The sequence below is a fragment of the Dioscorea cayenensis genome, chromosome 17 (genome assembly GCF_009730915.1).
Source record: "Dioscorea cayenensis subsp. rotundata cultivar TDr96_F1 chromosome 17, TDr96_F1_v2_PseudoChromosome.rev07_lg8_w22 25.fasta, whole genome shotgun sequence".
NCBI lineage: Eukaryota > Viridiplantae > Streptophyta > Magnoliopsida > Dioscoreales > Dioscoreaceae > Dioscorea > Dioscorea cayenensis.
This window is the reverse complement of record NC_052487.1, coordinates 344,589-359,447: the sequence shown is the minus strand read 5'-3', so window position 1 is coordinate 359,447 and position 14,859 is coordinate 344,589. Positions and strand designations below refer to the sequence as shown.

The window sequence follows — 14,859 nt, the reverse complement described above, 5'->3', positions numbered from 1 at the left end:
TACTTGTCTTTTTTTTTAAAAAAACAACAACAATGACGAGAACAATAAGAACAACAATGAGAAGTATTCACTGTAAAGTAAAAAACTACAAACAAGTGAACAACACCGAAAGGAGTGAATCACTGAAAAAGATGATGTGATGTTGATTAGATGCTCTCTCACTCAGAAAAACTAGTAAGCGTCCAAGGTTTTAATAAAAGGAGTCAGCTTGAAAAAAATTGTTGATTTGGATCGCAAGTCGGCCACCCTGCTTTTTAAATTTCATAAATAACTTTTCAATCACCAAAAGCTTTTTGGTTGAATAAGACGAAATGTTTAATAGAAAAAGCTTTCAGACAACCAAAAGCTACAAATTTAAAATACCCTTACAATTTTTACTAGAAGTTGTTTTCAGCTTTCAAAACTCAGTGTCAAACATGTCATAAATCTTGACATGACATGGTAAAAGTATTCTTGATGAATGTGATGAATATTCTTTTACCTGAATGATTCACTCAGCCACAAAACATCAGCTCCCAAAAGTTTCAGAAATCATGATTCATGGATGCTCAGCAAGTTCAAACTGCCAAACACAATCATATATATGTCCATTAATCTCTGATTCTTCACCATAGAAATCTGAAAAAAAAAATAATAATTAATTTGCATGAGTGAATCAAAGAAAGAAATATATTATATATACATCACTGAAAGACTATAAACTGATATGATCTGTACTTTTAATGCATCACATTTAAACTTGGCATTAAAGTTTGTATACAGAGAGCAACCCATTCCTTCCAAGATTATCTGAATGGCAATGCAACAGGGGATAAATTAAAGTAAGTTTCATGTTGCTGCAAGTCTAAGCCAATTGATAATCAATAATCACTGTTTCAGGCAGTTACTAACCAGGTCTATGTCATTGGCAGCAGCAGCAAGCTCAGGCCTGATTTGCAGAAAATCTATGCATGCTTCAGCAGACTTCCGAAGTATATCGTAGTGCTGTAATCTCAAAGAGAGAGCAAGATATAACCAATTCTGTAAGTTCAAGTGACATGCATAATTAATCCTTAAATAGTGCTCCTCATTGCAAGTCAGACCTTTGCAGCTTCAGCTACAATTTCAAGAAGTTCATATATATGTTGTAAAATCGGTTAAGCTAGATAATCTCTTCTGGAAATTCAGAATAACAAGTACACAGAAGTCATTAAATGGTGAAAACTTCTAACAAAATAAAGAGCTTGGCTTTAATCACATCTTGAATTAATGCTCATTGCTTTCTTACTGAAAATTATCACATAATTGGAAGCACAAGTATTTACTCCATTGGCTTCTTCATGTAATATACAGAGTCACAGTACCAAGTGTTTCACCTAATGGTACATTTGACTTGTTCTCAACTCATTCAATTAACCGGCTCATATATATATATATATATATATATACACACAGACATATACATACATAACAAGTAGATAAAGCTGTTTTACAAATATGGTTGGAACAAGCCATTATGAGACTTCTGAAATTTCCAAGATTAGAACCTCATTTTCATTTTCTTATCGATCGCCTCCTCTTTAAATAAGTGATGTTCATGGAGCCCTATAACAAGAGTAGAAGCCCCAATTTGATTCACTAGAGACAACACAGAAGTCCCCCTGTTGCTCACCTTCAGTCACATTTATCTCCACTTTTGTCTGCAACCCAAATCCACAAGTGACAAACAAGAGTTTAACAAGCTGTATTTATAAACCCAGAGTTTAACTGTCATGCTGACATGGCATAACAGAAAGCTGATGTGGCATAACTTCCCAACTAATTTTCTAGACAGCCTTGTACACGTGGCATCTAACTTATACACGTGGCAAAATAAAACTAGCTGATGTGGCATAAGTTCCTCTCCTTCTTCCTGGAGTGCGTCCGTAGATCAAGGTTATGAATGGGGCTGTATATATATATATATATTAATATGTGATATATATAGTTTATTGTAATATATTTGTATCACATATATTTTACTGATTATTAACCAAATACATAATACTAGTATATTAGTTATATAAGTAGATGCCTATTATGTTAACATATCATATCCTAAATAAATAAAAAAAATATATATATATATATATTAAAATGGTGCCACAAACACTATCAAGGAACAAACATACACGAAAGTGCATAAATTATGGTGATTTAATGATTTTTTGAGATGTATAGTACTACCACAGTTCTGCTATAGTATTGCGCCTTACCATGCACTGATTTATACCGATCACTAGATTAACTAATGGTTATTGGGAAAAAAAATATTATAAAATATTAGTATGCATATATATCATCATAAACTTGAATAAATCAAATGTTAACTTTATAATCGTTATCTTATAATTTTTAAATTATTTTGACACATATAAATTGGTGAATAGATAAGTAAAATTATTTTGAAAATATAAAAAATAATAAAATATTATCACAATCTTTTATATCACACCAAAATTACAATAAAAAATTATATATTTTAAAAATTATTGATAATTCCATAATTGATCAATCTTTGATTTATTTAATACTTATTATACAAAATTACAAACTAAGAACCTTAATAATAAATAAAAATTATTGATAATCTCAATAATCTTTGAAATCTTGATTTAGATTGTTATCATTTTTAATTATGTATATTTTTATGAATTTTAAAAAATTTAAAATTTGTTTTTATTTTTTCTCTTATTATTTCTAAAAATAAAAATTTAAAATGCATCTAAAAAAGTTGTTCTTTCTTGGTATTTTAATTTTGGAAGACACTTCTTTGCTTTTTTGAAATTTTAAAATTAAAAAAGGTAATCAAATAAATTATTTCATTTTTTTATTTTTTTTTTAAAAAAATGTCTCCCGCTTTTTATGCTCTTTTTTCGCTTTTGTTCTGCCCTCGCAATTAAAATTTCAAGCCCAATCTAAAACCCTAATCCCTCTCGTCATCCTCCTCCGCCTCCGCCTCCGCCTCCGCCCCATCTTCTCATCTCCTTTTCCCATGGCCTCTTCTTCCTCCTCGGCCTCCGTGGAAGCGCAGGTGGAGGCCGTGCGGAGCATCAAAGCTAGCCCCGGCGCGTCACAGTTCGAGATGGATATGGCTGTGGAGTCACCTAAGGGTTTGAAGCTCGAGGTCGCTGCTCGCCAAGCGGAAGTCAACAGAAAAGAGGATGGTGCCACCAGTGAGCTTATCAACGATGCGCTCCGGCAGGCGGTGGTGAATATTCTGGAGAGGAGGCTGTTTATTATCCCGTCGTTTAAGATTTATCGCGGTGTTGCGGGGTTGTACGATTATGGGCCTCCTGGTTGCGCTGTGAAGTCGAATGTTCTCACTCTCTGGCGCCAGGTAAACTTTTTTTTATATACATTGATTACAAGAGCTTTTTTGAAGCTTCTGATGATCTGTTTCTGTTTCCTATTCTTTATGTTTTTTTTGGATTTTGGAGTTTGGGATTTTAATGTATTTTTAGTTGCTTCGTTGAAACCTTAATTTAGTGCTTTGAATGTGCAAAATTTTATCTTTTTTTATTAGAAAAACTTACTACTTGTAATGCATGATCATCAGCAGAGGCAGCGCAGTTCTTTTTTCTAGTAATGAATTTAATGCCAAATTCATTGAATATTTTATTTTTGAGATGTCTCTGAATTCTTGAGGTTTTCTTTGGTTAGCATTTTGTTATGGAGGAGAATATGCTTGAAGTGGACTGCCCCTGTATCACACCTGAAGTTGTCTTGAAGGCTTCTGGTCATGTTGACAAGTTCACTGACCTTATGGTCAATGATGAGAAGACAGGAACTTGTTACCGGGCAGATCATCTTCTCAAGGACTATTGCAAGGAGAAGCTTGAGAAGGACCTCACTTTGACACCTGCAAAGGTTGCTGAGCTAAAGCATGTTATTGCTATATTAGATGATCTCTCTGCTGAGGAATTGGGGGCGAAACTCAAAGAGTATGGGATTACTGCACCGGACACAAAGAACCCTCTTTCTGATCCATATCCCTTTAATCTCATGTTCCGGACTTCCATAGGCCCAACAGGTTTAAGCACAGGGTGAGACTATACGAGCATTTGTTGTGCGTTTTCTGTGTATTAGTGCTTATGTACTTGTATTCATATAGTGATTTTCTTGGCTATATTGAGATAGGTTTATGAGGCCAGAAACAGCACAGGGCATCTTTGTGAACTTCAAGGACTTGTACTATTACAATGGGAATAAGCTTCCATTTGCAGCTGCCCAGATAGGCCAGGCATTTAGAAACGAGGTTTGTGGCTCATTTTGTTATCTATCTTCTATGTTCTATTATTTCAGTATGTGGACTGGTTTTATAACATTATGCGAATGATTCACCATACACAGATGAGGAAGGTTTTATGCACCTTCTGTCCTTCTAATGTTTCTTTTTTCTTCTTTATATATATATATATATATATATATATGAACCTTCTGGTGAAAATTTCATTTGGATGACAGAATTTAGTTTTGTCTATCATCGTGGACTTTTTGTACAGTATGATCGTGCTACTGTTTTTTTTTTTTCCTGAATACTCTAAAAGACAAATTATCAATCGTGACATTCAGGGTACACATTTGTGGCATTCTATTGTGTATGCTATCTGTCTGATATACTGATTAATATCTTTTGGGCTTTGGTTCTAATTGATAACTTAGTGTTATTATCTATTATATTTTCTATTATGTTCAGATATCACCTCGCCAAGGTCTCCTCAGAGTACGTGAGTTTACACTGGCGGAAATTGAACATTTTGTTGACCCAGATGACAAATCTCATCCAAAGTTTGCTAATGTTGCTGAATTGGAATTTTTTATGTTTCCAAGAGAGGATCAATTGGCAGGAAAATCAGCCAGAAAGATATGTCTTCGAGAAGCAGTTTCAAAGGTTGATGGCATAAGCATCATTTGGTTATCTTGTATTGAGTTCTTTCATATTTTATTAATGTACTGTGCTTTATCTTATTTTTTCTTGTCTATTCTCACAATCACTTTTATTAGGGAATTGTCAACAATGAGACCCTTGGTTATTTCATAGGGAGAGTGTTCCGCTTCCTTGCACGCCTTGGAATTGATGAAGATCGGTTGCGCTTCCGGCAACATCTGCCAAATGAGATGGCTCATTATGCTGCTGATTGCTGGGATGCGGAGATAGAATCTTCCTTTGGCTGGATCGAGTGTGTTGGGATTGCAGACAGATCTGCCTATGACTTGCGTGGCCATACCGTAAGAGAATTTTTTAGATGATCCTGCAATCTTTTGTTTTGTCCCCTTTTCCTTTTCTTCCAGTGAAATACAGTTAGTTGAAGAGTTTTCTTGGTCAACAATGTCTTTACAGCTTTGGCGAATGGCTCCATCTTTTCTTTTGAGTACCATACCCTCTGTCCATGAATTCCCTTATACTCTCATGCATAACTTAGCAGTCTTGATTCCCTTAAATTTGTGCTGGTGTTTTCAAAATCTCCTATATGTCATGGCTGTGGTATATATATATATATATATATTGGTTGCATTAGCTGATAATTCTAGGTGCCTTTTTTTTCTTTTGAAGCTTCCAAGATATTTGATTCTTATTTATAAACATGTGCTCCCTGCGTTGATTCTTGCTTTTCTCTTCTTGAACAAGATTTAAGTTCTGGCTGATTCATCTTTGCCATTGTGAGTTACTGAATATGACACTGAATCCTTGTAAATATATTCTTTCTTACAGGACAAAAGTGGTGTGCCTTTGGTTGCTCATGAAAAATTCTCAGAACCTAGAGAGGTGGAGGTGAGCTTTGTTCTGATTCCTTGACCTAAATTTGGTCAATATGCACCTCCTTGTCCAGAGGTTGACAGAGGGTGTCCATCTGTTCAATTTTGAGGATTGTTTGTTTTCATAAATGTGATCGTACTTTATATAATTGCAGAAACTGGTTATAACCCCATCCAAGAAGGATCTCGGTCTTGCATTTGAAGGGAATCAAAAGATGGTAGTTGGAGCATTAGAGGTAGGTGATTTGGTCTCTTATTAGCATCTTGTGCAGTTAAAGTAATTATAGGTTTGCCGGTCTCTTAAATCTTGTGAAGTTCCCTTTTTTCTTTTATTATTGGATAGGCAATGTCTGAGAAAGAAGCTTTGGAAATGAAGGCAACCTTAGAATCCAAGGGAGAGGCTGAATTTCTAGTCTGCACTCTTGGGAAAACTGTGGTCATCACGAAAAACATGGTTTCAATTAGAATGGAGAAAAAGAAAGAACACCAGAGAGTTTTCACCCCTTCTGTCATTGAACCATCTTTTGGCATTGGAAGGATCATCTACTGCCTATACGAGCATTCCTTCCATAGAAGACCTTGTAAATCAAAGGATGAGCAATTGAATGTGTTCCGGTTTCCCCCAGTTGTTGCTCCCATCAAATGCACTGTGTTTCCATTGATCAAAAACCCAGAGTTTGATGATGTAGCTAGAAGCATTGCAGAGACATTGACAAAAGCCGGGATCTCTAATATTATAGATATTACAGGTACAACCCAAATCATGAGAAATGTTTAACTTTATTCTTTGATTTAACACAACTCTCTTTCACTTGCCTCTCGCCGTAGGCACATCAATTGGAAAACGATATGCAAGAACCGATGAGATTGGCGTTCCATTCGCTGTTACTGTGGATTCAACAACATCTGTAACCATTAGGGAGAGAGACAGCAGGCAACAAATTCGGGTAAACATCAAGGAGGTGGTTTCTGTAGTGAAAGAGCTAATTGAAGGTCAAAGCACTTGGACTGCTCTTGTTAGGGCATACACACAAACCTAAATAGTTGTGAATGTTTTGATTGTTTGAATGTGTTTGGGAAATCTAAATAGTCATAATTTTTATCATTAGATTTGTTGAGGCTGTATATTATATACACCTATCATCTTAATTATTTTGATTATTTTTATTTAGTAATCTTAATTTATAATTCCAACAGTCTTGTGTTCACTTACTAGATCTTATTAGTTTATATTGTTGAACATCAGATGCTTCTTGTAGGCCTACGAAATTTGAGGGGAAAAACTTAAGTTTAGAAGATGAAAAAAAACGAGTTGAATTCTGGCTCCACTTTCGGACTTCACTATGCCCTTAAAAATCCTCCTGAATATGAAACTTTTGACATTGGTAATGATGGATTTCACTGATTATCAATCTCGATTATTAACTAGTCTCATACTTTAATATTTTCTAATGAAACTCCTGAGGAAATTGACTTTCTATTAGGCCAGGATCCTTGGCATCATTTTTGACCAATTCTATGATAAGTGCTTTGACTTTAATGCTATGTTTGGATTAAGAACCAACAAGGGAAAATAAAAGAAAATGAGGGTTTCGGATGGTCATAGTGAGCATTTCCCTCATTTGGATAAATTTTTTTAATTTAATCAAGAGAAAAAAAAGATTAACTTTGACCGGGTCTAACCGGGGTTACATCGGGGTCAATAATAAAATATTAAAAAATTTATAATAATAAATAATAACGATAAAAAAATAATATAACTTATATTTTAATAATTAAAAAACACAATTAATTTAATATGAGATTTAAATTTTAAATTATATATATTTTTATTTTAAAAATATCTAAAAGATAATTTTAATATTTAAAAGTTTAGTTTTATTATATACTATCATTTATCATTGGTTTTTAAAAAATATAAAACATTGAAAAAAATATCTCCTTGAGGGTTACATTGAGATGCACAGAAAATAAAAACTACAATAAATTAATAAAAATTACATTATAGTTTTATTTGATAAAGCTAGGAAATCCTACTTCATGGTATCATCTTACAGCTCACTCTTTTTTCCGAAGACAAGAGTATCGTTTTATATAGCATTACTCAATTTTAACTGTAAAAATATACAAGCAAATCTATGAGATTAATACTGGGAATAAAGTGATTTATATATTGGAATAAAGTGGATAAATCACTGATTAATACCCGTATTAAGGTCAATATTATTTTTAAAATTTAGTGCTATATTATTTTATAAGTTAATTTTAACTATAAAGATATACAAGCAAATAAAAATATTTTATTTAAATATAAAAGTAAATATTACTTTTATGAGGGCACATTAGAAATTATCATTTTTATATGCAACCAAACTTTTGGACCTCGGCATAAATGTTTGCGTAGAATCCAAATTAATAAATTTTCAAATAGCAAATACACACACACACACACAAGGGGATGGAGGAGTGCAGCAAAACAGCATAGTAGAGGCTGATGGCTACTAGCCATAAAAAGGGAAGGTAAAAATACAATTTTAGCTAATCTTTAATATAAGTTGTTAGACTTTTCAAAGAGCCGCATGCAATTTCTACAGAGGCTTAGAGATGCTTTCCGAGAGAATCAGCAATTTTAAAAATGCATATTCAACTTCACCCTCATTACAGGACAATATTCTAGATTGCATAATATTTAAAAAACAGTGTACGTGCACTCCAAATTCAATATGATCACATTGTTTCAAAATATAAAATGAGCATACCCAAGCGCGTATAATGCTAGAATTATCCACCTTTGGTAACCTCACCAGCAGCATAGAATCTCAAATAAAGCTTTGATTGTGTGCAACTTGAAGCAGAGGTGCTATAGATCAGAGCTTATCTCTTAATAAAATGGACATCATAATATTACTACATGATATATACAATACACTACAGTCATTGTAATATGTTATACTTGCTATTAGTATACATGTATATGTATATCTTAATATACACATTTGTAACATTATATTAAAATAAACCGTGTAACATTACATGTGTGATATACTCATATGCCAACGCTGCAACGCATGTACATAAACATAAAACATGCCCATATAGAAATAGCCATTATCTTACCCAGTTCCTGATAAAGAGAATTTTCTGAGCACTTATTAAGGAGCTGTTCCTGAATTTGAATTCATATAAAAGAGAATAATACAATAAATATAGAAAAAAAAATGAAAAATAAGAATTAAATGTTCCATGAAGCCTAGTGCATAAGCGTGGGCCTTCATACAAATTATTAGTAACATGCAACCCTAAGTCATCATGCTCATAAGCTTTACCATATTTAATCAGAATTATCTAGTCCATAAAAGGACCTCATTCGTTTCATTTCACTATATGTAATATGCAAAACATACTTTTTTAAATAAAGCCAAATACTGGACTCAACATTAGTAAACAAGGAGAGAATACGCACCAAAAATGGAATGACTCTTTCATTAAGACTGAGTCAATGATGGCGGTAAATACATCAAATTCCTGAAAGTCTTTCAATAAATACCATACTCACAACATTAAGTTGAATCAAGGATTTTACCAATGGGTAAGAAAGCTACAAACACTCTGACTTCTCACAAGAAAGTGAGAAGATTAAATCAATTAAAAACTATCTGTTGTCATCACAGCATGCCTCTTTGAAACTATCCTCCAATTCAGAAACACATCAAGAAAACATTTCTTCACAAATTGGCAAGTAGTAATGAATCAATAGTATATATCATGCATATGGATTAATGATTATTGAATACAACTGAATACTGGACAAACATACAGAATATCAGATATGCTGGTCTTTCAAAAGAGAAAAGCCAATATAGTAAGTAAAAAGAACAGATGAAGAAGAAAAACCCCATCCAGTTTATGCAATTTCAGTTACACTGTCAAACCACAACAAGACATTCTGTTTCAATTCAAACAGGTCCAAGATCATAATAGGCTGGATGCTATCCAGCCCACAGGTTGAAACCGATTTTGATCGGTGCCCCAGAAAGCTGACAATTTGAGAAGGAGGTTTTGCGAGTAATAATTGTCAACAAGTACACGCCCAAATCGTGTTTTTACAGTCAAATCATCCAAGAAAACTATGTGTCTCTTTATGCCTAAACTCCTCGGTGGCGCCAAAAATCTTTCATCGTAGAACAATGACATATATTGCATTGGGCACACTTTTGTGAAAGCATAAAGGCCGCTCTGATAGGAAGAACAAACAAGAAGATGGAGATGACCTTCTAAATCTTGAAAGTACCTCAGGTTTAAAGTTGGATCTGAAGATTGTGACCGGGGTAAACCAGGTAATAGCAGAGTAAATTTCTCTTCATAAAGACCATGGTTCTCGACATCCATCTTCCTCAAAATCCCTTTGAAGTTAACATAAAATTGCCCTTCCATAGCTAAAACATCATCTGGTATGCCTGTGAACCAGATGTTTTGCCAATCACTGTTAGCAGTGAGTCTAATGAAACGTGCCTGAAGCAAAAAACGTCCATCAGAACGTGGACAGTACACTACTGTCATATGATCATTCCGGACAGATGTAGGACGCTCCGAGAGAAGGACAATTCCTGTTGGTTGGCAATTCAATGCTGGCAGATTAATAGGCGGTTCATTGGCAAATGGGTTTAGTAGTGTAATGTGCAGCGCTTCTTCGATAAATCTTCCGACAAACAGGCATCCATGAGATGATCCTAGATAATGGCAATTCTGAACCTTACGAAAGACGGAAGGCTCGAGCTGAACAATCCTTTTCTGAATGATATCAAATAGGGACAATGCTCGTATAGTGTGATTTCGGTCATCAAACTCCACAAGGATCACATAAGGCACACGTTCGCGAGTCATGTTCCTCCATTTCAGGCAGGTAGCACGGAAAGATATGAAATCCTCACAGTTGAGTTTATCTGTGATAAGATAAACGAGGTCTTCAGGGAGCGTAGACCAGTCCTGCTCCAAGTTCTTGTTGTAACCTGTACCTAAAACGAGCAATGATTATCATAACAAGAACCAATAATGCATGAAAAATATATGCTCATGCACACAAATAGGCTATGATGCAAATGAGTGTATGTGTGAGAGAGAGAGAACCTCCTATGGGCCCAGGTGGGCCATATGCAGGGAGAAGCTCAGGTGGTCCAGATGATCCAGAAGCTCCACCACGTAAACCACAACCATATCGATGCATACCACGAAACAAGAATGCTGCTCCATAGCCTCCAGACATTCCAAGGGGGAGTGGCGGACGAACTCCAACAGCGCCAAAACGGAAAGGTGGTGGATGATCGAAAGCAGGATAACTAGGCGTGGTCCTCATTGTCTAGGAAATAACCAGAAGTTAGCATGAGAATATGATATTTGTAATTGTTACACTGACCAAGCATGTTACAATATACAGAAAGTAATAGCTCCAACCAGCATAAAAACTAGAAATAAAACATTATTAGCATAAAGATTTTCATTCATCATCTTCATTATTATAATAATTATTTTCTGCTGAGCTAAGTCGATCATCAGAAGATAGAAGAAATAGCAATAAAAATGGTGCATTTCGCCTTTGTATTTCCTGAAATTACATAGATATTACTATACTTTACTCATTTCTCAATTTGTCTGAATTACAATGACAGGCTGATCTCATCAAGATACCTTACTCTGCCAACAACATTAGCATTTTAATCTGTCAAAAGGCTATTAACCTACTCATTAGTCCATATGCCAGGAGACATCTTCTCTCATAACAAGAAAAGCATAAGGAGACAACATATTTTGGCAAGTGTATTGCAATAGCATATTCCTACAATGAAATTCTCTAGAAACAATGTGTTACCAGCTCAACCATATAAAGAGTTCAACTTTAATGAAATTTTACCCATTGAATACCTAACAAGGCTTTAAATGGAAATCTACTAGCAGTTGTTCATAGTTCATGCTAATTGATATTGATTTGGCCAGTGATTGTGAATGGGCAGAAGTATTAAATATCTTTAAGGTAGTCCAAGCACTTAATCAGTAAAGAGCATCAAGCCCTAGATGTGGGATTGCCCAGTTGAGGAATTTGATAAAATATGAACAGACTGAAATATCAAATAATTCATAGAAGTACAAAAATTTAATTAATTAAAAGCATCAATCCATACAACATGAATTGTGCAGCTTCCAAAGACAATAACCACAATCTCTTGAAATTATGAGTACCACACACATAATATAGAATTTAATTCATGAAACATCATAACTGCCAGTTTTATGAGCAACTCAAATTTGGATCAACTTAATTTCAATGGTTGTTTTATGAACAAAAAAAAAAAGAGGCTAAAGAGCCCAATTGACCTAAAAACTATGAGAAGGATGTCTTGTTTAAACTCAACTTCACCAGGCTTGTATCTATTTTAAATTATGTTTTTGGAGTTGGTGTTTTCACAATTAAAATTGTAATAGTTTTATGATAGAAGTCATAATTAGGAATTTGCATAACACGCTTCACTCAAGCTTATGTTCATCAGTGATCCAGGATCAGCACTGCTGAAAAAAATCTAATTAAGGTAGACTGAGTGCTGGGATTGGATTGAGCTGATCTCAAGCAGCTCAGGCTGAGTTTAATTTTGGCGAAGAATAATAATTCTCAATCTAAAGCCATCTTTGCCTCACTTAAACTTGGTTCACCTACAAAATTCTTGGAGAAATTCCTAATAATTCATATAAGTTAGCCTATCAGAAAAGAAATAGTAATTAAATTATTGAACGGAGATTTAGAAGATCTGAAGATAGCAGCGACATTGATACTACTATTATAAATAGATTCTATGACAATTAAAAAAAATAGCTATTAGGTTGCTTAAAACAGAAACCAAATTTCAAAACTGATATACAAATATTGGTAAGGCAAGATAAAAATTAGAACTTTAATGGATTAGAAATGAAAAAGAAAATATCATATTTGATAAATTTGCAAATCTACTGTCTTTCCAAATATCCCTAGGATCTTGCAATGTTCAAAAGGTAAATACGTCTCATGACTGACATGGTAAAGCAAAAGGCTAGATACTTGGATTAAAATCTTGGACACATCAATCATATTTGAAACCAACAAATATGAAAAAGGTGTAACCAACCCCCAAACCCCACAAAAAGAAGCTAAGGGGGATAAAAACTATTAAAGGAATCAGTCCAAATGAATAATAACACACATAATACCATATCCGAAATCAATCAAAATTAGATGTCAGTGAGGCATACAAAAAGACAAGTGCTGCAATATCAAGAGAAGCATAAATACATATTGACCTAGCTGACATTGGTTTGCGATAACCAATCCCAAGCTATAGCCATTTAACACATTGTGATTATCAACAAAACTTTTTCCAATATTCTCTTAGCAACACTGAAATTTAATTTCTTCAACCAGCCAAAAAAATTCGGTATGCTAACAAACAATGAAACTAGTGATCACATGTCAAATGCCTTGAAAGAAGTTAAAGCCAGCAATTGAATCACCAAAAAAAAAATGTCATGAATAGCGTGAATAAAGCATTGATAAATCAAGCAAGAATGACAAACAACAAAAGAGATGCATACCAAGCTAGTTGATTGTGGGCAGGTCCAATCTCCATCACTTGGTGAAGCTGACAATTTTTACAGGTTATTAGCACGAAATTCTTAGCAGGATTACATGTGAAGAACAATAAAATTACATCATACAGAATAGATGAACAAAAAAATAACTCTACAGTGACAATAGTTTAAGGTTTCCATATGAATGAACCACAGAACCCTAAATATAAGACCAGAAGCTAATTGACAGCACTCCGTGTATCAAATTATCAAAAACTTTTGACATGAAACCTTCATGACTAACAAAACTCCACATATCCAAGGTACCCAAAATTCACAATATAACACAAATCCATCAAAATCATAGAGAAAACCCTAGAAAAGACTAACAAAACTCCACAAATCCAAGGTACCCAAAGTCCACAATATAACACAAATCCATCCAAATCATAGAGAAAAACCTAGAAAAGACTAACAAAAACATCAAAACCGATCACAGTGGCAATCAAGAAACATACTGTTAATCCAGGGCTTCTTAGATCCAATCGATTCCCGATTATCTGACTGCAAAACCAAAAGATCCATCGTTCAACCAATAAACAATCATAAAACAATTAAAGAAACAAAGAAGGGCCTGAGAAAACAGCTAAACCAAAACCCTAGCTTTTAAGACCGTAGATTTGCAAGAGATGGAGAGTTTGGGAGATGAAGATACCTTGGACGAAGACATTGGAAGAGATCTCTCGATCGAATGGGGTTTGCAGTGAAGCGAAGTAGCGCGAAGACTCGCTCGAGGTTTTGGCGCGCGAGTCTTGGATTGTTTTCCTTTTTTGATTGTTTTAAAAAAAACCTGGATTATGAGAGTAATTACCAAAATTTTAAAGAAAGGGTCATATGCTCGTTTAGATCCGACCCGTTTAGTACCGGATCCACGAAGCTTATCGGATCCCACGCAACCATCTCACGCCGCCTTCCAAACCCGGGTCATGAATTAGACACGTGCCGGAATAGCTTCTCACCAAATAATAATATAGACTAATAAGTGCATGGTGTGTGATGATGTTTATGCGTAGGGCTGTAAACGAGCCGAGCCGAGCCGAGCTTTGCCTTGTTCAAGCTTGGCTCGTTACTATTTAATCGAGCTTGAACTCGAGTCGAGTTTTCTTCGAGCTTCATTTTTTATGTTCAAGCTTGGCTCGTTACTATTTTAACCGAGCTCGAGCTCTAATCGAGCTTATTTCGAGCTTCATGCTCAAGCTCAACTTGTTAAGAAAATTCGAAACTTAGACTTAGCTCATTAGCTTGATTAAGGCTGGACTATTTTTTTTATTTAATAAACTTATTTAATGAATCATTATCAAGTTTGACTCAACTTGATTTGAGTTTGATTATATTAATGATTGTTACAAATAAAATTGTAAATGATATTATAAATGAGCTTTTAATTATACAATAAACGAGTTGTTCACAAGATTTAATGAGCCGAGTTTG

The 14,859-nt window shown here is 34.4% G+C and overlaps 2 protein-coding genes across 2 annotated transcripts; one reads left to right on the top strand and one right to left on the bottom strand.

The window, feature by feature from the left end:
* Positions 1 to 2,935: 2,935 nt before the first annotated feature.
* Positions 2,936 to 6,883, top strand: LOC120280032 (glycine--tRNA ligase, mitochondrial 1-like). Its single transcript, XM_039286733.1, has 9 exons — positions 2,936 to 3,358; positions 3,682 to 4,064; positions 4,159 to 4,276; positions 4,718 to 4,912; positions 5,026 to 5,250; positions 5,735 to 5,794; positions 5,934 to 6,014; positions 6,122 to 6,527; positions 6,607 to 6,883. Exons 1-9 carry the CDS (start codon positions 3,014 to 3,016, stop codon positions 6,816 to 6,818), a joined length of 2,025 nt encoding a protein of 674 aa, XP_039142667.1. The 5' UTR covers positions 2,936 to 3,013; the 3' UTR covers positions 6,819 to 6,883.
* Positions 6,884 to 9,571: 2,688 nt separating this feature from the next.
* On the bottom strand, positions 9,572 to 14,152 carry LOC120281108. Its single transcript, XM_039288033.1, has 5 exons — positions 14,084 to 14,152; positions 13,887 to 13,932; positions 13,393 to 13,439; positions 10,906 to 11,134; positions 9,572 to 10,793 (listed from the first exon to the last, which is right to left on the bottom strand). Exons 1-5 carry the CDS (start codon positions 14,096 to 14,098, stop codon positions 9,751 to 9,753), a joined length of 1,380 nt encoding a protein of 459 aa, XP_039143967.1. The 5' UTR covers positions 14,099 to 14,152; the 3' UTR covers positions 9,572 to 9,750.
* Between the last annotated feature and the right edge of the window lie 707 nt (positions 14,153 to 14,859).